Source organism: Petaurus breviceps, unplaced genomic scaffold (assembly GCF_028583685.1).
Source record: "Petaurus breviceps papuanus isolate PSGF00001 unplaced genomic scaffold, PetGlider_PUasm1.0 90822, whole genome shotgun sequence".
Classification (NCBI taxonomy): domain Eukaryota; kingdom Metazoa; phylum Chordata; class Mammalia; order Diprotodontia; family Petauridae; genus Petaurus; species Petaurus breviceps.
In genome coordinates, this window is record NW_027187351.1 from 247,106 (window position 1) to 264,918 (window position 17,813).

General features: G+C 34.4%; 1 protein-coding gene across 1 annotated transcript in view; it reads right to left on the bottom strand.

Annotated features, from left to right (window-relative positions):
• The window catches only part of LOC138148124 (cysteine-rich secretory protein 3-like), a 72,142-nt gene that overhangs the window by 24,168 nt on the left and 30,161 nt on the right, over positions 1-17,813 (bottom strand). The window contains exons 3-5 of the mRNA XM_069070743.1: positions 17,550-17,666; positions 14,859-14,946; positions 9,294-9,436 (exon numbers count right to left, since the gene is read on the bottom strand). Coding sequence (XP_068926844.1) covers positions 9,294-9,436; positions 14,859-14,946; positions 17,550-17,666 — 348 coding nt within the window. The remainder of the gene's footprint in view (positions 1-9,293; positions 9,437-14,858; positions 14,947-17,549; positions 17,667-17,813) is intronic.

Below are 17,813 nucleotides of genomic sequence, written 5' to 3' on the forward strand. Positions count from 1 at the left end.
TTTTTGTCAAATAAAGAATTCTTTCCCAATATCTGGGATTGCTTTATCAACATTAGATTACGTGTGTTCATTTGCTCTTGTATATTGTGTACTTACTCTATTTCATTTATCAGTACACTGTTTCTTATCTAGCACTAAATTGTTTTTGATAATTACCATTTTTTAGTGTAGTTTGAGATCTCGTGATCCTGAGTCCTATTCTATTCTATTTTCTTTTCATTGATTTCCTTGTCTTAATCTTTTGTTATTTCAGATAAATTTCATTTTTAATTTTTCCTAGTTCCACAAAATAAGTATTTGATAGTTTTATTGATACCAATGAAAAAGTTAATTAATTTAGGCAAAATTTGTAATTTTTATTATATCAGGTTGGCCCATTCATGTACAGTAAAAAATTTTGAGCTGTTTTTATTTGTGTCGACATTTGTTTTGTTACTGTTCATTTATTTATTTTTAAGCAATTGGGGTTAAGTAACTTGCTCGAGGTTACACGGCCAGGTGTTTCTGGGTTGGTGCTAAGTGTCTGAGCCTGGATTCGATCCCAGGTCATCCTTACTCTGGGGCCAGTGCTCTTACTCACTGTGCTACCTGGCCGCCCCTTGTTTTGTTATTGTGTTCATAATTCAACAGTGTGTTTTGGTAGGTAGAGTTCCAAGTATTTTATACTGTCTGCAGTTTTCTCATTGTATTTTTTGCAGTTATTTTAAATAGAATTTCTCCCATTTCTCTCTGCTAAGTTTTGTTAATAACATATAGAAGTGCTGATAATTTATTTTATATCCTACAACTTTCTAATGTTACTAATTGTTTTGGTTAGTTTTCTATTTTACTCTCTAGGGTTCTTTAACTATACCATCATATCATCTGCAAAAAAGTGATAGTTTTATTTCCTCACAGCTTATATTTATTCCTTCAATTTTTTTTCTGGCCTTAGTCCTATAGGTATTATTTCTATTAGAGTACAGTAAAATAACAATGAATGTGCATCCTTTCTTCACCTTTGTTTTGATTGGAAAGGATTCTAAGTTATTCCCATCACAGAAAATGCTTGGTCTTGATTTTAGATACTATCATTTTAGTAAATCTCCATTTATTCTTTTCTTGCTAGTATTCTTAATATGAATGGGAGTTGTATTTTGTGTGCTATTTCTGCATATGCAGATGTAATCGTATAATTTTTGTTGTTTTTATTCTTGATTTTAAATTATTTTGTTATTTATATTGTATTGTTATATTAATATATTGTTATTATTTTATTGTTGATATCATCAATCATGTTGATAGTTTCCCTGATATTAAACTACTCCTGCATTCCTGGTGTGAAAACAGCCTGGTCATGAAATATGAGAATTGTGATAAATTAATGTAATCTTGTTATATTTTACTTATTTTTTTATTAGGGATATTAGTCTCTTCTTTATCTGTTTCTGTTCTCCCTTTTTTAAGTTTCAAAATCATATTTGCAACATAAAACGAATTTCACAGGACTACAGGTTTAATTATTTTTTTAAGTTTACATAGTATTAGAATCAATTTATCTTTAAATGTTTGGTAGAATTTGCTTGTCAATCTTCATATTTCCCCCTCTCCCTTAGGGCCCTCATTTATGGTCTGTTCAATTTATTTTCTAAGATAGGGTTATTTATTTCATCTTCTGTTAATCTGGGTAATTTATACTTCTATAAATGTTAATCCATTTCATATAGATTGTCAGTTTTAGTGGCATATAATTAGGCAAATTAACTGCTAATAACTGCTCTAATTTCATTGTCTGGTTTTCCATTAACCATTTGTACTTTTGATACTGGTAATGTTGTTTTCTTCTTTCTTTCTTTCTTTTTTTTAAGCAATTGGGGTTAAGTAACTTGCTCAAGGTTACATGGCCAGGTGTTTCTGGGTGGGTGTTAATTGTCTGATCCTGGATTCGATCCCAGGTCATCCCGACTCTGGCCGCCCCTCTTCTTTCTTTTATTTTAAATAAAGTAGCCGATAATTTATCTATTTTTCCCATAAAACCATACCCTGGTTTTATTGCTTATTTTAAATCAATCTTACTAATCTCTTCTTTGATTTTCAAGATTTCTATTTTAATCTTTAAATGGGAATTTTCAATTTGTTGTTTTTTATAGTTGCATGCCCAATTTATTGATCTGCTTTTCCTGTCTTTCATCGAAGTGATATTTTAGAGATACAAAATTTCCCCCAAGTACTGCTTTGATTTTATCCCACAAACTTTGATATGTTCTTTTGTTGTTGTCATTAGCTTTTTTCCAAAAAAAAATTTCAGACTAAAACACCAGAACACAAATAGAGAATAGAAAAAAGAAACAAAAACATATCATAAACTTAAATATTGGAACTTAGATACAAAGTTAGAAAGAAATAAAAGCATGTAATATGCATAGCAGAACATGAGAGGATTCAAAATATGTAACAATAAATTTTCATTTTAAGAAAGCCTATATGATAAATAATATTCAATGTGTTGAGAATTGTCCATCTTTTCTTTGCTTCGTTGTGAGTTTTCTTTTGTTTTCTGCTGTGCACTTTTTTACTTTCTTCTTTTTCCCCCCTCCCTCCAACCCCCTCCAGAAAGCCACAATAAATTTTAGTTTTATATATATATATATATACACACACACACACACATATATATATATACATATATATATATACACACACACACACACACACACACATATATATATATATATATACACACCCTCCCCCAATCCCCTAGAAGGCTACAATAAAGTTTAGATATGTTTCTCCAAAGTTATAAATATATACATACACATATATACCTACAAATATAGACATATACATTCCCAAACCTCTTCTACTCCTATCTTTGTTTTTATGTATATGCATATCTCTTGTTTCCTATCCCTCCTGCCTCCTCTGCTTCATTTTTACCCACTACCTTGCCCTCCTATGACTTGCCTACCCCCTCCAAGAATCCCTCCCTTATGCTACCATTCCCATAAATTTAAACACCCTTCTATGCCCCCTTTTACCTATTCCTTCATTCTCCCCTCTACAGATCCCTCCCTTGTCCTCTCACACCCTCCCTATGCCTCTACTATTTTATTTCTTCTGAATTTAGAAGACTTCTATACTCTTTTAAATATATTTGTATTGTTCCCTCTTACATCCATTCCTGACGAAGGTAGGTTGCCAGAACTACTAGCCCTCCTCCCCCATCTAATTCCTATTTATCAGTTCTTCCTCTTACACCTCATTTGTATAAAATAATTGCTCTTTTTAGCATTTCCAAATGGCTTTAATTTTTAAATTCATATCATGTCCCAGTTTTCCTTGACCTTTCTCTTGAACTACTCAATTATTAAGAAGAATCTTAGACATAAATTTTACATTTTACACACACACATACACACACACACACACACACACACACACACACATATATATAAACAGTCTGTCCTCATGGCTCCCTTATAGTCGGACTTTGTTATGTACCTTATATTTATATTGGTTCTTGTATGGTGAATCATCTTTTAAGTTCAGGTTTTTCTTTTAACAAAGTCTTGAAAATATGAGAGCTTATCAAATATTCATTTTTTAATTAAAGATAATAGTTAACTTTGCAGGATGTGATATTTTTAGCTTTAATCAAATTATTGATTATTGATCCCTGGGGCAGAGCCAAGGTGGCAGAATAAAGGCAGGGACGCACCTGAGCTCTCCCCCAAATTATGGATGTTTATAAGTGGTTTTGCCTCACAAAGGGTGGAACAATAGTGGAGAGGAGAAAGAACCTAAAAAACTTGGTATGACACCCAACTAGGTTACATTATTCTGCCATCATCTGTAGATCAATTTAAAAGAATGTGAAATGGAACAGAAATCCTAAAGAACTGTTCTCAATTTCACTGATATAGATATATAAACTTTACTATTCTGGCAAATATTGTGCTAAGTAAGTGGAAATAGCATTGAAAAAGTTGGAGATTTAAAGTTGACCTTATACCTGTCCTAATTCTTAACTGGCCTTTTGTCATTCCAGCCCTTCTTGCTCTCCTCTTTCACTACCATTAGTCATCCTTTCCTCCCTTTGTAGACTGATCAGTTCAATTGTACACTCTTTTTTAAATTCTGTGCTTCTCTGTATTTATCACACACATAATTTCTTATAGCACAGTAATACTTCATTACATAAACCAAAATTAGTTTGTTTAGCCCTTCCCCAATTGAAGGACATATATTTTTTTTCCAGTTCTTAGCTATCACAAAAAAAAAAAAATGTAGTGCTATAAATGTTTTGGAGTATATGGGGACTTTTTCTTATTGATGAATTCCATGAGGTTTAAGGCCAGTAATGGAGTCTCTGGTTCAAAATGTATGAACATTTTAATCATTTCATTTGCATAATTCAAAATTGCTTTCCAGAATGGTGTATTAGTTAACTTATCTTTCCACAACTCTTCCAACATTGTTGTTATCCTTTGTCATTTTTGTCAATTTGCAGGGTGTGAGGTGAAACTTCAGAGTGATTTTGATATGCTTATTATTATTTTGATATTTTTGATATGCTCTTATTATTAGTGATCTAGACTATTATTTTATGTGGTTGTGAATATTTTGCAATTCTGCTTTTGACACTTCTGCTTTAAACAAATCAGAATCTTCATCTTCTCTCTCCTATTCATTTTTAGGTCATACTATCCTAGGTCTAGAATTAGAAGAGACCTTAAGAGTTTGTCTAGTCCAGGTCACACTATTAAAACAATAAATTATTTTTATTTTTCAACATTCATTTCCACAAGATTTTTAATTCCAATTTTTCTCCCCATCTCTTCCCTGCCCCCCACCCTGAGATGGCATACATTCTGATTAGGCCTTCCCCCATTCTACCCTTACTTCTATCACCTTTCCCCTTATTTTCTTGTAGGGCAGGATATATCTCTGAACCCCATTGTCTGAATATCTTATTTTCCATTTGCATATAAAAACAAATTTTAACATTTGTTTTTAGAACTTTGAGTTTCAAATTCTCTCCCATTTTCCCTCCCCACCCACCCTCATTGAGAAGGCAAGCAATTCAATATAGTTTACACACGTGTAGCTATACAAAGTACTTCCATAATAGTCACATAATGAAAGACTAACTATATCTCCCCCCATCCTATCCTGCCCTCCACTCATTGTATTTTCTCCTTTGACCCTGTCCCTTTTCAAAATTGTTTATTTCTGACTGTGGCCTCCCTCACTCTGCCTTCCCTTCTATCATTCCCCCCCCCCCGCCCCCCACCACACACATACTCATCCCCTTCACCTTTACTTTCCTGTAGGGTAAGATATCCAATTGAGTGTGTATGTTATTCCCTCCTTAAGCTAAATCTGATGAGAGTAAGGTTCACTCATTCCCTCTCATCTCTGCCCTCTTCCCCTCCATTGTGAAACCAAAATCTTGCCTCCTTTATGTGAGATAATTTACCCCATTCTATCTCTCCATTTTTCATTCTCCCAATATATTCCTCTCTCACCCCTTAATTTTATTTTTTAGTTAATATCCCCTCATATTCAGCTCACTATGTGCTCTCTCTCTCTCTCTCTCTCTCTCTCCCTGTATTTCCTCCATCTACTCTAATAATGAGAAAGGTCTCTTGAGTTACAGATATCATCTTTCCATGTAGGCATGTAAAGAGTTCAAATTTAATAAGTCATTTATGATTTTTCTTTCCTATTTACCTTTTTATGCTTCTTTTGATTCTTGTATTTGAAAGTCAGATTTTCTGTTCAGTTCTGGTCTTTTTATCAAGAATATCTGAAAATCCTCTATTTCATTGAATATCCATTCCCCCCACCCCCCCCGAAGTATTATAATCAGTTTTGCTGGGTAGGTGATTCTGGTTTTAATCCCAGCTCCTCTGACCTCTGGAATATCATGTTTGAAGCCCTTCAAATCCTTAATGTAGAAACTGTTAGGTCTTGTGCTAGGTCTGATCATATGTCCATAATAATCAAATTGTTTCTTTCTGTCTATTTGCGAAATTTTCTCCTTGACCTGGGAACTCTAAAATTCGGCCACAATATTCCTAGGAGTTTTTCTTTTGAGATCTCTTTTAAGAAGTGATTGGTAGATTATTTCAATTTCTATTTTTCTCTTTGGTTCTAGAATATCAGGACAGTTTTCCTTGATAATTTCTTTTTTTTTTTTTTTTTGCTTTTTGGAAGGCAATTGAGGTTTTGACTTGCCCAAAGTCACATGGCTAGTAAGTGTGTCAAGTGTCTGAGGCTGGATTTGAACTCAGGTCCTCCTGACTCCAGGGTTGGTGCTCTATTCACTGCACCAACTAGCCACCCTGATAATTTTTTGAAAGATGATGTCTAGGTGTTCTTTTTTGGTTATGACCTTACAGTAGTCCAATAATTTTTAAATTATCTCTCCAGGATCAATTTTACACATCAGTGTTTTTTTTTTTCCTAATGAGATATTTCATATTGTCTTCTATTTTTTATTCTTTTGGTTCTCATTTCTTTATTCCTTATAAAGTCATTAGCTTCCATTTGCTGCATTCTAATTTTGAAGGAATTATTTTCTTCAGTGAACTTTTGGAGCTCCTTTTCTATTTGGCCAATTCTGCTTTTTTAAGGCATTCTTTTCATTGGCTTTTTGGACCTCTTTTGCCATTTGGGTTAGTCTATTTTTTTTTTGCTTTTTGGAGGGCAATTGTGGTTAAGTGACTTGCCCAAGGTCACACGGCTAGGTTTCTTTTGTGTGTTAAGTGTCTGAGATTGGATTTGAACTCATGTCCTCCTGACTTCAGGGCTGGTGCTCTATTCACTGTGCCACCTAGCCGCCCAGGGGTTAGTCTATTTTTTTAGGTGTTATTTTCTTCAGTATTTTTTTGGATCTCCTTTAGCAAGCTGTTGACTCATTTTTCATGATTTTCTTGCATCATTCTCATTTCTCGTCCCAATTTTTCTTCTTCCTCTCTTACTTGATTTTCAAAATCCTTTTTGAGCTCTTCCATGGCCTGAGACCAACTCATTTATTTCTTAGAGTCTTTTGATGTAGGAGCTTTGACTTTGTTGTCTTCTTCTGGTTGTATGCTTTGACCTTCTTTGTCACCAAAGTAATATTCTATAGTCTGACTTTTTTATGCTGTTTGCTCATCTTCCTAAGCTAAATACTTTACTGTCTAGCTCTTTGTCAGAGTACAACTCTGCTTCCAATGGGGGTGTGGGTGGGTGTAGGTGTACTGTCCTAGGATTTGGGGGTTTCACATCAGTCACTCTGTCCCTCACTGTCTGTGGGCCCAGAGTTCTGGAAGCAGCTACTGTTGCTGCTGCTGCCACCACTGCCACCACTTCCACTGCCTTGGGGCTGGTCCAGAACCCAGCCAGACCATGCTACTCTTTCACCCAGGTCCTAAAGAGTTTTCCCACTGACCTTCTATTTTGTCTTTAGTTTTTGTGGGTTGAGAAGCCTGGAAACCACCACAGCTGCAGTAATTCAGTCCCCTGAGGCCTACTCCGGCTCTGTCCATGCTGGTGTGGCCCACACCATACTGTGCTCCATTCTCACTCTGGTGTGATAGACCCTTCTTGTTGTCCTTCCAGATTGTCTTGGGCTGGAGATTTGCTTCACACTATAATTTTGTGGCTTCTGTAGCTCTAGAATTTGTTTAGAGTCCTTTTTTTTACAGCTATTTGGAGGGGTTGGGAGGAGAGCTCAAGCAAGTCCCTGCTCTTATTCTGCTATCTTGGCTCCCACTCCACCCTGCCCCCATTCTTTTCTTTAATCTCTTTCCCTCTTTCCCTACTATTGGTCATACTTCACGAAATCACAATTCTGGTTTCCTGTGTCATCCCCTATTCTACAGGACTTCCCAAACAGCTTCTCTGTGTATACCAGAAGCCTGTTAAATGTCCCTGACTGAATCCATAAAAACAACTGTTATTCAATTTCAGCTGGTTCTCCATTACTGCTAGGTGTTCCTCTGAGTTTCCCGTAATTGACTCTCACATTATGTAGAGCAACTGTTCTAAACCTTCTCTTCTGTACTCAAGCCTTCTACACCACTTCTTCCCTCTAGTGAGATCTTGACTCTTATATGAATGAAGCAGAGGCCATTCAATGCTCACTCTGCCCCTGCCCCCCAACCCCCAATACAGAGACCACAACTCAGACACTTTACTGATTTTCTCATTGTTTACTCCATCTCTAACCAAAAAAATTCTCCTCCTTTCCAAGGTCAAACTCTCTACTTGGCATTTTTAAAAATATGATACTCTCCCATATTCTCAAGTATTTTGCCACTTCAATAATTTTTTCACTGTGTATCTCTTTCAATTAGCTCTTTACCTTATTCACATAAAAACGTTCAGTATTTCTTGCATCCTTACAGAATCTTCCTTTGCTCAATCCAATCCCCTCAAACTGTTATTCCAACTCTGTCCTCCCTCTTATAGGCAAACTTAGGAAAAAAGAAACCTATGTTCAGTGCTGTCACCTGCTCATCTTCTCCTCAATCTGGTATCCCTAAAAATCAAATCTCCAACAGAAACACTCAATCAAAATTACTCTCTCCACAGTTAATAGCAAATCTTTTAAAAATACTTTATTTGTATGGTTTGTTTCCATGATCTTTATTTCCAAATGCATTCCTCCCTCTTCCCCTACTCAGCAATTGTCACACACACACACACACACACACACACACACACACACACACCAGATACAATGTCAGATATATACACAGAAAATAGTTGACAAAACCTAATAGATCAATGAAACTGGCAGTATATGCAGTTTTTCCATATCCATGGTTTTTCCAAAGAAGGGAGGCCTTATATTTTTTTATGAATGGAACAACTCAAAGTGTTAAAAATAGGTGACTAAATTGTATGACCTCAGTAAAAAAGAATTAGGCCAGGTAGGATCATCAGATCTTATATTTTAAAATTAGGTTAACAAACCTTACATTAATAAGGCTTTCAAAAATATATGGTTTACATTATTCTCATTATGAAGAAGGACTATGATAGTTTTAAAAAATGATGTAAAAAAGAAAAAAATATTCAATAAATTTGATTAGGTAAGAGATCTATACCTGGAAGTATGAACGTAAAATTCATCTAGTTTAATCCCTTCATTTCTACAAGTGAGGAAACTAAAGCCCAGAGAGGTTAATTGACTCATCTAGGGTCATACAGAAAGTAATTGGTAGAGTCAAAATTCAAACTTTAGTCTTTAGGATTTGTTTTACTATACTATTGTAGCCTACTGAAAATAATCAATCTTCCAAATTATATCTGTTCCTTACCTGGGTATAATGTCCAACTGCTTCCTTTGAAGTTGATCCTTTTCCATAAACAAAATGTGTAACCTCATCATGCCAAGCTTGGACAGCATTTACCCATGGGAGGGGGGCAGTTGACATGAAGAGATTTTCACCACATGTAGTCCCTGAGAAGAAAATGAACCAATTATGATGGGAGAATAATATTTGTAATCATAGTTTGAATAGCCTCTCCCACAAATATAGACTCTTTCGCTATATCTTTGAGCCAATAAAATCTTGAGAGACTTAAATTTTAATTGTTATTCTGGAGAGATGATTTCTTTTTAAGTTGTAAGGCTGAAGAGAAGAATAGAAAGAAATAAGATGACAAGAACTGATATTTTGAGAGAAATGTTTCACTTTTATAGTGATGAAAAACATGAACAACTTCTGGGAAAAAAGATTGTGATTAATATTCTGAGAAAACTGAAAAAAAGGATTGTGTTGCCTGAAAACAGCAGTTATAATGATGATAGAAATTGATAGGTCTATGATTTTTCTTACAATGAATTCTTTGTAAATATGTGCTTTTTTAATACACAACTAAAAAATAGTCAATATTATTGATGTGTATTCAAGTCTAAGAGATTGAATGTTGAAGTGGCTTCGCTATAGTCTCTCTTTTCATCTGTCTCTTTCTCTCTTTGTCTCTCTCTGTCTGTCTCTGTCTCTGTCTCTCTCTCTATATATACATATATATGAACACATATACTGACACATATACATATATGTATGCTGTAGATATGATATATGCATACATTGCATTACTACATTTTTATTACATGTTAATTTTTACAAGCAACTTTCCTCACTTTCCAAATAAAATCTCATCTTTTACAGGAAGCCTTTTCCAATCCCTCTTACTTCTGGTGCTTTCCCTCTGTTAATTATTTTCTATTTATCCTGTATATAGCTTGCTTTGTATATATTTGTTCGCACATTTTCTCTCCCATCCGATTGTAAGTTCATTGATGGCAGAACTGTCTTTTGTCTTTTCCGTATCCCAAGCACTTAGCACAATGCCTAGCACATTAGTAGGCATTTAATTAATATTCATTGATTAATTTATATCTATATTAGCTATATTTAGATCTATCCTAAGATCTAAATGTTTATCTAGATCTTTTAAAATCTGCCTATAGCTAAATATAGATGATCTACATATTCAAATACATATGTAAAACTATCAACCTCTATCTCTATATCTGTGAAGAAAAAGAATGTAAGGGATCAAGAGGGATAGGCAGATAAAGATGAGCAAAACTTTTGAGAAAAATATTTCTTTAATTCATTAAATAATTATTATTAATAATATGATTAAAGATATAGTTTGATGTTGGTTTTCATGGCCAGTAGTTAATGAGAGAGATCATGTAGTTTTAGTAATTAATGTGGAAGTTTGATCATACTCCTTTGAAGACCTTAGAACCTGAGATTAAAATGAATTAAAAAATTGGTAGCCAGTAAAAAAAAAAAACTGAATATAGCATCATCATTTAGCCTTGACTACATCTAATTATTGCTGATCCTAACAACTCTACTCATATATCTTCAAATTCAAAGTGATCAAATCCAGAAGCAAAATAATATAGTAGCAATGTATTCAAACAACCTAGGTCACCAAATATTAGGTTGAAGTCCTCTTATTAGAGAGAAACTGCTAGGATTATAGGAAAGCAATCTGGAAGAAATTCAGTTTTGACCATTATATCATGTGATAAGCAAAAATAACCACCAACTGGACATATGACTTAATATAAAAATAATTTCAAAAAACACAATACAGGAGAAGGAAAGAAGATAATTCTCACAATTATTGATAAGGGAAAAATGGTTGACCAAACATAGGATGAAAAATGTCTCAGAAAATTAAAGTGTAATTTTTCTTTCATAAAAATGAACATTTTTTCAGAAACAAAATAAATGCAGTTTTAATTAGAAGGGTTATAGTTCACTGCAACTCCCCCCCCCTTCAGCAAACTTGCAGCAAAAAAAAAGAAGTTTGCCACAATTTTTAAGATAAAATTCTGATATACAAGATGTATCAGGACATGATACATGCATAAAAAAACAAAAGTTTTTCTCCCAAAGGTAAATGATCAAAAGATATGAATGGACAGTTTTCAAAGGAAATATAAGCTACCAAAAACCATAGGGAAAATGTCCCAAATGATCAATAACAAGACCAATGAATTTAACAAAATGATATTCAGATTCCCACTCATATTATTGAAGATAAGAAAAAAAATCAAAAAGAAAAAATTATATTAGTTAAAGGACGTGTGAGGAGAAATGCACACTATTGTACTCTTCTTGGTGCTGTGACCTGATCCAGCTATTCTGGAAAACAATTTGTAATTACATCTACGAAGCCTCTGAAACTGTCTATACCTTTGAATCCCATACTGCCACTGCACCTCAAAGAAGTCAAAGAGATAAGAGAGGGACCCATATATCCGCATATTTATATCCACATTTTTGTAGCAAAGAATTGTAAATCAAGACTGTCAACTGAGGATTAATTGAACAATGTATAATGTATTAAATGCCTAGTAAAGTTATTGATGTGTGAAAAGGTGACAAGGGAATAAAAATTCTGAGAGATTTGGTGATTTACATAAGGTAACAGCTAAAAGGTACATATAGCAGTGATATAAATTATGTTGGCTGTCTGATCCAAACTCAAAGTTCTTTCCATTACTCTGCATTGTCTCCCTTTTAATATTCATGTATTATTTTTACATACTGTGTTCTTGATTTGATTATAAGGTCTCTTAGAGCAATACCAGAATTCCTGCTAGCTCATAGAGCACCTTGCCTATGGTGCATACTGAAGTTTTGTTAGATAGCTGTTTATGACACTGAATATTCTGCAGCAGAAAAAGTATCTTGACCATATGTATGCATGAGAAGGATTACTCTGGCAGCAAATAAAAGACATATTGAAGAGATGTGAGGGAGAATATAGAAGAAGGCAGTCCTGTTGGTAGACTGTTGAGGTTATTCATGAGGCAGCAATGAAATCCCTTTACTGAGAAAGTGCCTTTCAGAATTAAGAGGGAAGGACAAATGAATTTGATGTTGTGGGAGTTCAAAGCAGTGGGACTTCATAAATATTTGGATCTAAGATGTGAATAATGAGAAGAGCTAACATAATCCTGAAGTTATGAATATAAGGGATAAAGATGAATGACAGAGTCTTAGTTAGAAATAATGAAGTAATCAGAATATTTACTGTGAATGACAGTGTCAAAGAGAAGGAAAAAATGGGAGGTTGGGATCTGAGAATGGGACATGAAAATTTCAGATGTTAGCAGTAGAATAAGACATACTGAAGTCTAATGTATGGTTATATTCATATTTGGCTGAACTGAGGTGAATAGAGTTTCTTGGACTCAAGGATGTTAGGGTACTGAGAAATAACTTCAACTTCAAAAATCTGTAACTCTGTTGAGAAGAGTATTATTTCCACTACCCCAGCTCATAATATTCCCCCAGTCCAGTGATTTATGAGACCATCCTTGAGAGCTGCTCTGGTCAAAAAGGGAAAGAAAAATCCATCCTTTAGTCACCCTGGTTAAGACTTTCTCTGATCATAGCTGGACACAAAACAGAAAAGTTGTCTATGGTATGACCATCTGTAATGGAAATGCAAATTTGGAAGATCTTCCCTGCCCCTAGGCTAAAGTGCACCTGAAGCCTGGAGTGGGAGGCTTGTTTTTCAGTAGATACTTCTTGATTGGCCAGTGGGTCAATAAGGTTGTTACATTCTCTGAGCCAGGAGAAGGCTATATAAGCCCTGATGTGTAGCTTTGTTTTGGGACTCACTTTGAGAAGTGTTCTGTGATTTGATCTGAATTCTGGGAAGCCGTTGTTGAGAGTCCCCCGGCTTTGAAAAACCCAGATGTTGACTGGGTATGGATGTAATGGTTGGACAGTTTGGAAAGCTGTCTACTTGATCTGTTAATGTCTTGATAATTCTGTCTGTATATTTTGAAGTTTGGGGTGCTGACCTTTTTCCCCTGAACAAGGTAAACGATATATGGTCTTACTGATTAAAGTAAGCTTGTTAACCCATTTTGAGTTGCTTTCCTTTAACCTGTGGTAGCAGCAAACCCTGAGGACGCCGGGGTGCTTGCTGCTACACCGTCTTATACTTTACTCCTCTGGATATACTCTATACTCTAGTTCCTCTATCCTACTTGTGTTACTCTTACACCACTAGTCATTTCTTGACTTAATGGCTTTACATTGGCTTGCTAATGCCTAGAAATCTCTCCCTCTTTGTCTCTAATTTTTAGCCATCCCAGCTTTAGTCAGGGCTCAACTTAAATCTGCCCTTCTGCAGCAGAACGGCATTTTCTCTAGAGTAGGTTAATTTTTAGTTAAATTTTTTCTGAATAATGAAATTAGATGGAGAGTGATTTATGGCAGGAAATAGTCCTAAGGAAAACAAATCCTAAAGATCATGAAAATATTTATAGCTCTTTCTGAGATAGAAAGTTGTGGGGATGTGAGGAGATACCCTTCAGCTAGAGAATGGCTGACCAAATTGTGGTATATAAATGTAATGGAATATTATTGTAGTATAAGAAAGATGAAGGGGAGATTTTCAAAGAAACCTGGGAAGACTTATGTGATGCAAAGTGAAGTGAACAGAAGCAGGAGAACAATCTGTACAAATACAATAACATATAAAGGGAAACAAATTTAAAAGAAATAAAAATCCTGACCAAATTAATGACCAACAAAAACTTCAGAGGAATAATGATGAAATATTCTACCAAGTTTATTACAGAAAGTTTAATGACTCAGAGCATAGAATGAGAAATTATGTGTCCATATATGTATATATATTTAAATATATATACACATATATAGTCTATAGACTATACATATACACATATATAGTCAATTTGTTTTGCTTAACTATAGTTTTTTTAAACAAACAGCTTTGTTTTGTTTTGCTTTCCTTGAGATGAGGTTGAGAAAATAGATTTTTTTTACTGGTTTTATATATATATATATGTATGTATATATGTATATATATGCATGTACATACACACCACATACAATACATATAAACACATGTGCATGCCCTTCCATACACATGTGTATGCTTACATGAACATATACACATAGATGTACCTGAGAATGCATATATATGTGGTATGTATGCATGTGTACACACATATATCTGTGTGTGTGGGTGTACGTGTATATATCTATATCTGTATATCTATCTATCTATCTATCTATCTATGTAATATACCTTGAAGAAATCCAGATCCACTTTTTTTTTAAAATGATGAAACTGAGACCAAAGAAGTTAAGTAATTTTATTAAGAACACACAGAAGGTTAACCTCAGTTCAAAGCTAGGTCTTCTGATGCCAAATCCAGAATAACATAGTATGTGAGGCTAAGTAAATATGATTTGCAGAGAAAAGACTACCACAGCACTGAGGTCACAGATATTTCAAAGTGTCACATCATAAGTTCAGTCACAAAATCATAAATCCCCCTTTATTAAAACTTTTTTACTTACCAATTGTTCTGAGCTTTCGGTCACTGTGTTCTAAAGTACATTTATCTGCCCAGTTCTGGGCTGTTTTTTGGGCTTCTTTGCTCCATTCCTTAAAGAAAAAGAAAAAAAATACACATCTTGATTGAAAATTTAAGTCCAAATTTTGATTCAATCCACTCCTAACACTTATAATTATCTGTTATAAGGAGAAAATTGTTTTAATTCAAGTATCATGTGAGAATACAATTAAAAATTAGATTAAGTATTATATCTGCCCTCATGGAGATTATTATAGTTTACTGAAGTGAAAAGATGCAAAGGGGCATAATAATGATAATATATTGTGTATTCAATAATAATAATATCTTATCCTAGTACTTCTCACCCTTCAGATATTCAACAATCATGATGATAGATAATTTGTATGACATTTTACTATTTACAAGAAACTTTCTTCTTAATAATCTCATGAATCAAAAATTATAGATTTTATTTTTTCTTTAAAAATATTTCTGAGAGGTTAATAGGATTTTTGTCTACACAGCCAGAAAACGTTAGGACCAAGATTCAAGTTCACTTTTCTTAAAAAAAAAATACAAGTAGGTTATAATTATAGAAGGAAAAGTCAATGGAGCAAAAGAAAGCTAGACTTGGAATGAGGAAGACCTGTACCTGTCTTGTCTCTTACATTTAGCTTTGTGACCAGGGGGAATCATTTAAACTCTTTGGGCCTCAGGCAATTTTCTTTCTTTTTTAAAAAGAAACATTTATTAGTTTTTAGTTTACAACATTCTGTTCCACAAGCTTTTGAGTTTTATATTTCCTCCTCCTCTCTTCTTTAACCCCTCCCCAAGACAGCATGCAATTTGATATGGGCTCTATATATACATTCATATTAAACATATTTTCATATTAGTCATGTTGTAAAGAAGAATGAAATAAACCACGAGAAAGAAGAAACAAAACAAAGCAAAAAAAGAGAGCGCAAATAGTATGCTTCAAACTACATTCAGACTCCATAACTCTTTCTTTGGATGTGGATAGCATTTTCCATCATGAGCCTTTTGGAGTTGTCTTGGAACCTTGCATTGCTGAGAAGAGCCAAGTCTATCAAAGTTAGGCATCACACAATGTGACTGTAACTGTGTACAATGTTCTCTTGGTTCTGCTCCCCTCATTCAGCATCAGTTCATAGAAGTCTTTCCAGCAAGTCTGTTTGCTCCTCATTTCGTATAACACAATAGTATTCCATTACGTTCATAAACCACAACTTGTTCAACTATTCCCAAGTTGATGGGAATCTCCTGAATTTCTAATTCTTTGCCACCACAAAAAGAGCTGCTATAAATATTTTTGTACACATGGATCCTTTTCCTATTTGTATGATCTCTTTGGGATGCAGCCCTAGAAATGGTATTGCTGGGTCAAAGGGTATGTATAGTTTTATAGTCCTTTCCCAGGCAATTTTCTAAGATGTAAAGAAGAAAAGAGGCATTTGCTAAGCACTGACCCTGGGTTAAAGGCTTAACAAATATTACCTCATTTGAGACAACAAAACAGAGAAGTAGGTATTAGTATTATCCTCACTTTACACTTGAGAAAACTGAGAGAGGTTGTGATTTATAAGTGACTGGCATATAATCACACAAGCTAATAAGTATCTAAGGCCAAATTTGAACTCCTTTCTAATTAACGCTGGGTTCAGATCTCCAACCACTGTGCCGTCTAGTTGCATCTAACCATTGCGTTCCCATCATCTGTTCTTTCTTGGCATGAGAAAATGTCCTACCCATGGTGTGAGGCTCCAAAAAGCAAGAGGACTAGCTTCTAGTTCCATCTTTGTCCCTTGCTCATTGTCTAATATTAATTTCTAGCCTCTCTTGGACTTCTTTTGCTGGCATTGAGGGAAATATAGCAGTTAACTGGAGACAAACTGAGTGGGGTTTAATGATTAATTATACTTCCCACACTTTAGCCCTTCTATAGTCAATCCAGATGCTTGCTGTGCAGTGACAGGAGGTAACCATGGAATAGTAAGGAGAAGCCTGAGTATGCTTGGCACAACACCCTGTGTCACAATTTTTATTTCAATACATTTTTTAATTTTATTGAGTTGAATTGAATTGTTAGAAGACATTGGGTTTTAAAACTTAGTAGCTATGTGATCTATGGCGGATTACATAGCCTCTACAAAACTTTTCTCCTCTTTGATATAGTGGGGAGGTGGGGGAAGGGTTAATAATTCCTCTTCTTTCTATCTCACAGTGTTATTGTAAGAATCACCTAAAAGCCATTTGGAAAACTAAAAAGTACCATATAAATGACACTTCTTCCATCATCCTATTTTTTCCTAGGAACCTTCCCTCTTGGGCTTCACAAAGAATTTGAATTTTTACCATGTATTTGTGATATGTTCTATTACAGTTATCTGTGTTTGTGTTGCCCCCTCCTAGATCCTGTACTCCATTAGAGAAAGGATTGTATCTTCTCTCAGCTTGGCATTGCTCTTAGGTCTTCTAGCATAGTAGACAGTTAATATTTCTGTTGGAATTATATAGAAGGTATGTGATTATATACTTATGTATTATATGATAAAATAAAAATATAATTATTGTTGACAATAAAACTAATTCTTAACTAAGATATCATCATTTCAAGCTACATCCCCTGATCCATATTTTATTCCCCCCTCATCCCATGATTGTAACTTACCATCTTTAGCATGTTGTTGGCAGTGGGTGAGGCTTGTGATCTCAGGGCATTGTGCTTGTTAACTATTTCATGTTGGATATTTTTAAGTTTAGTTGATAGAGAATTAAAGGTTACACTCTATGGAAAAAAATAAGAAGAGATACTTCACCAAGATTAATCCTCTAAACTGAATATCCTTTCCAATCTGACTCAGTAAAATATTTTTAAGAAGTTATTTTATTAAGTTATTATAAAATGTCATTAACAACACAGGCGATTTCTTTT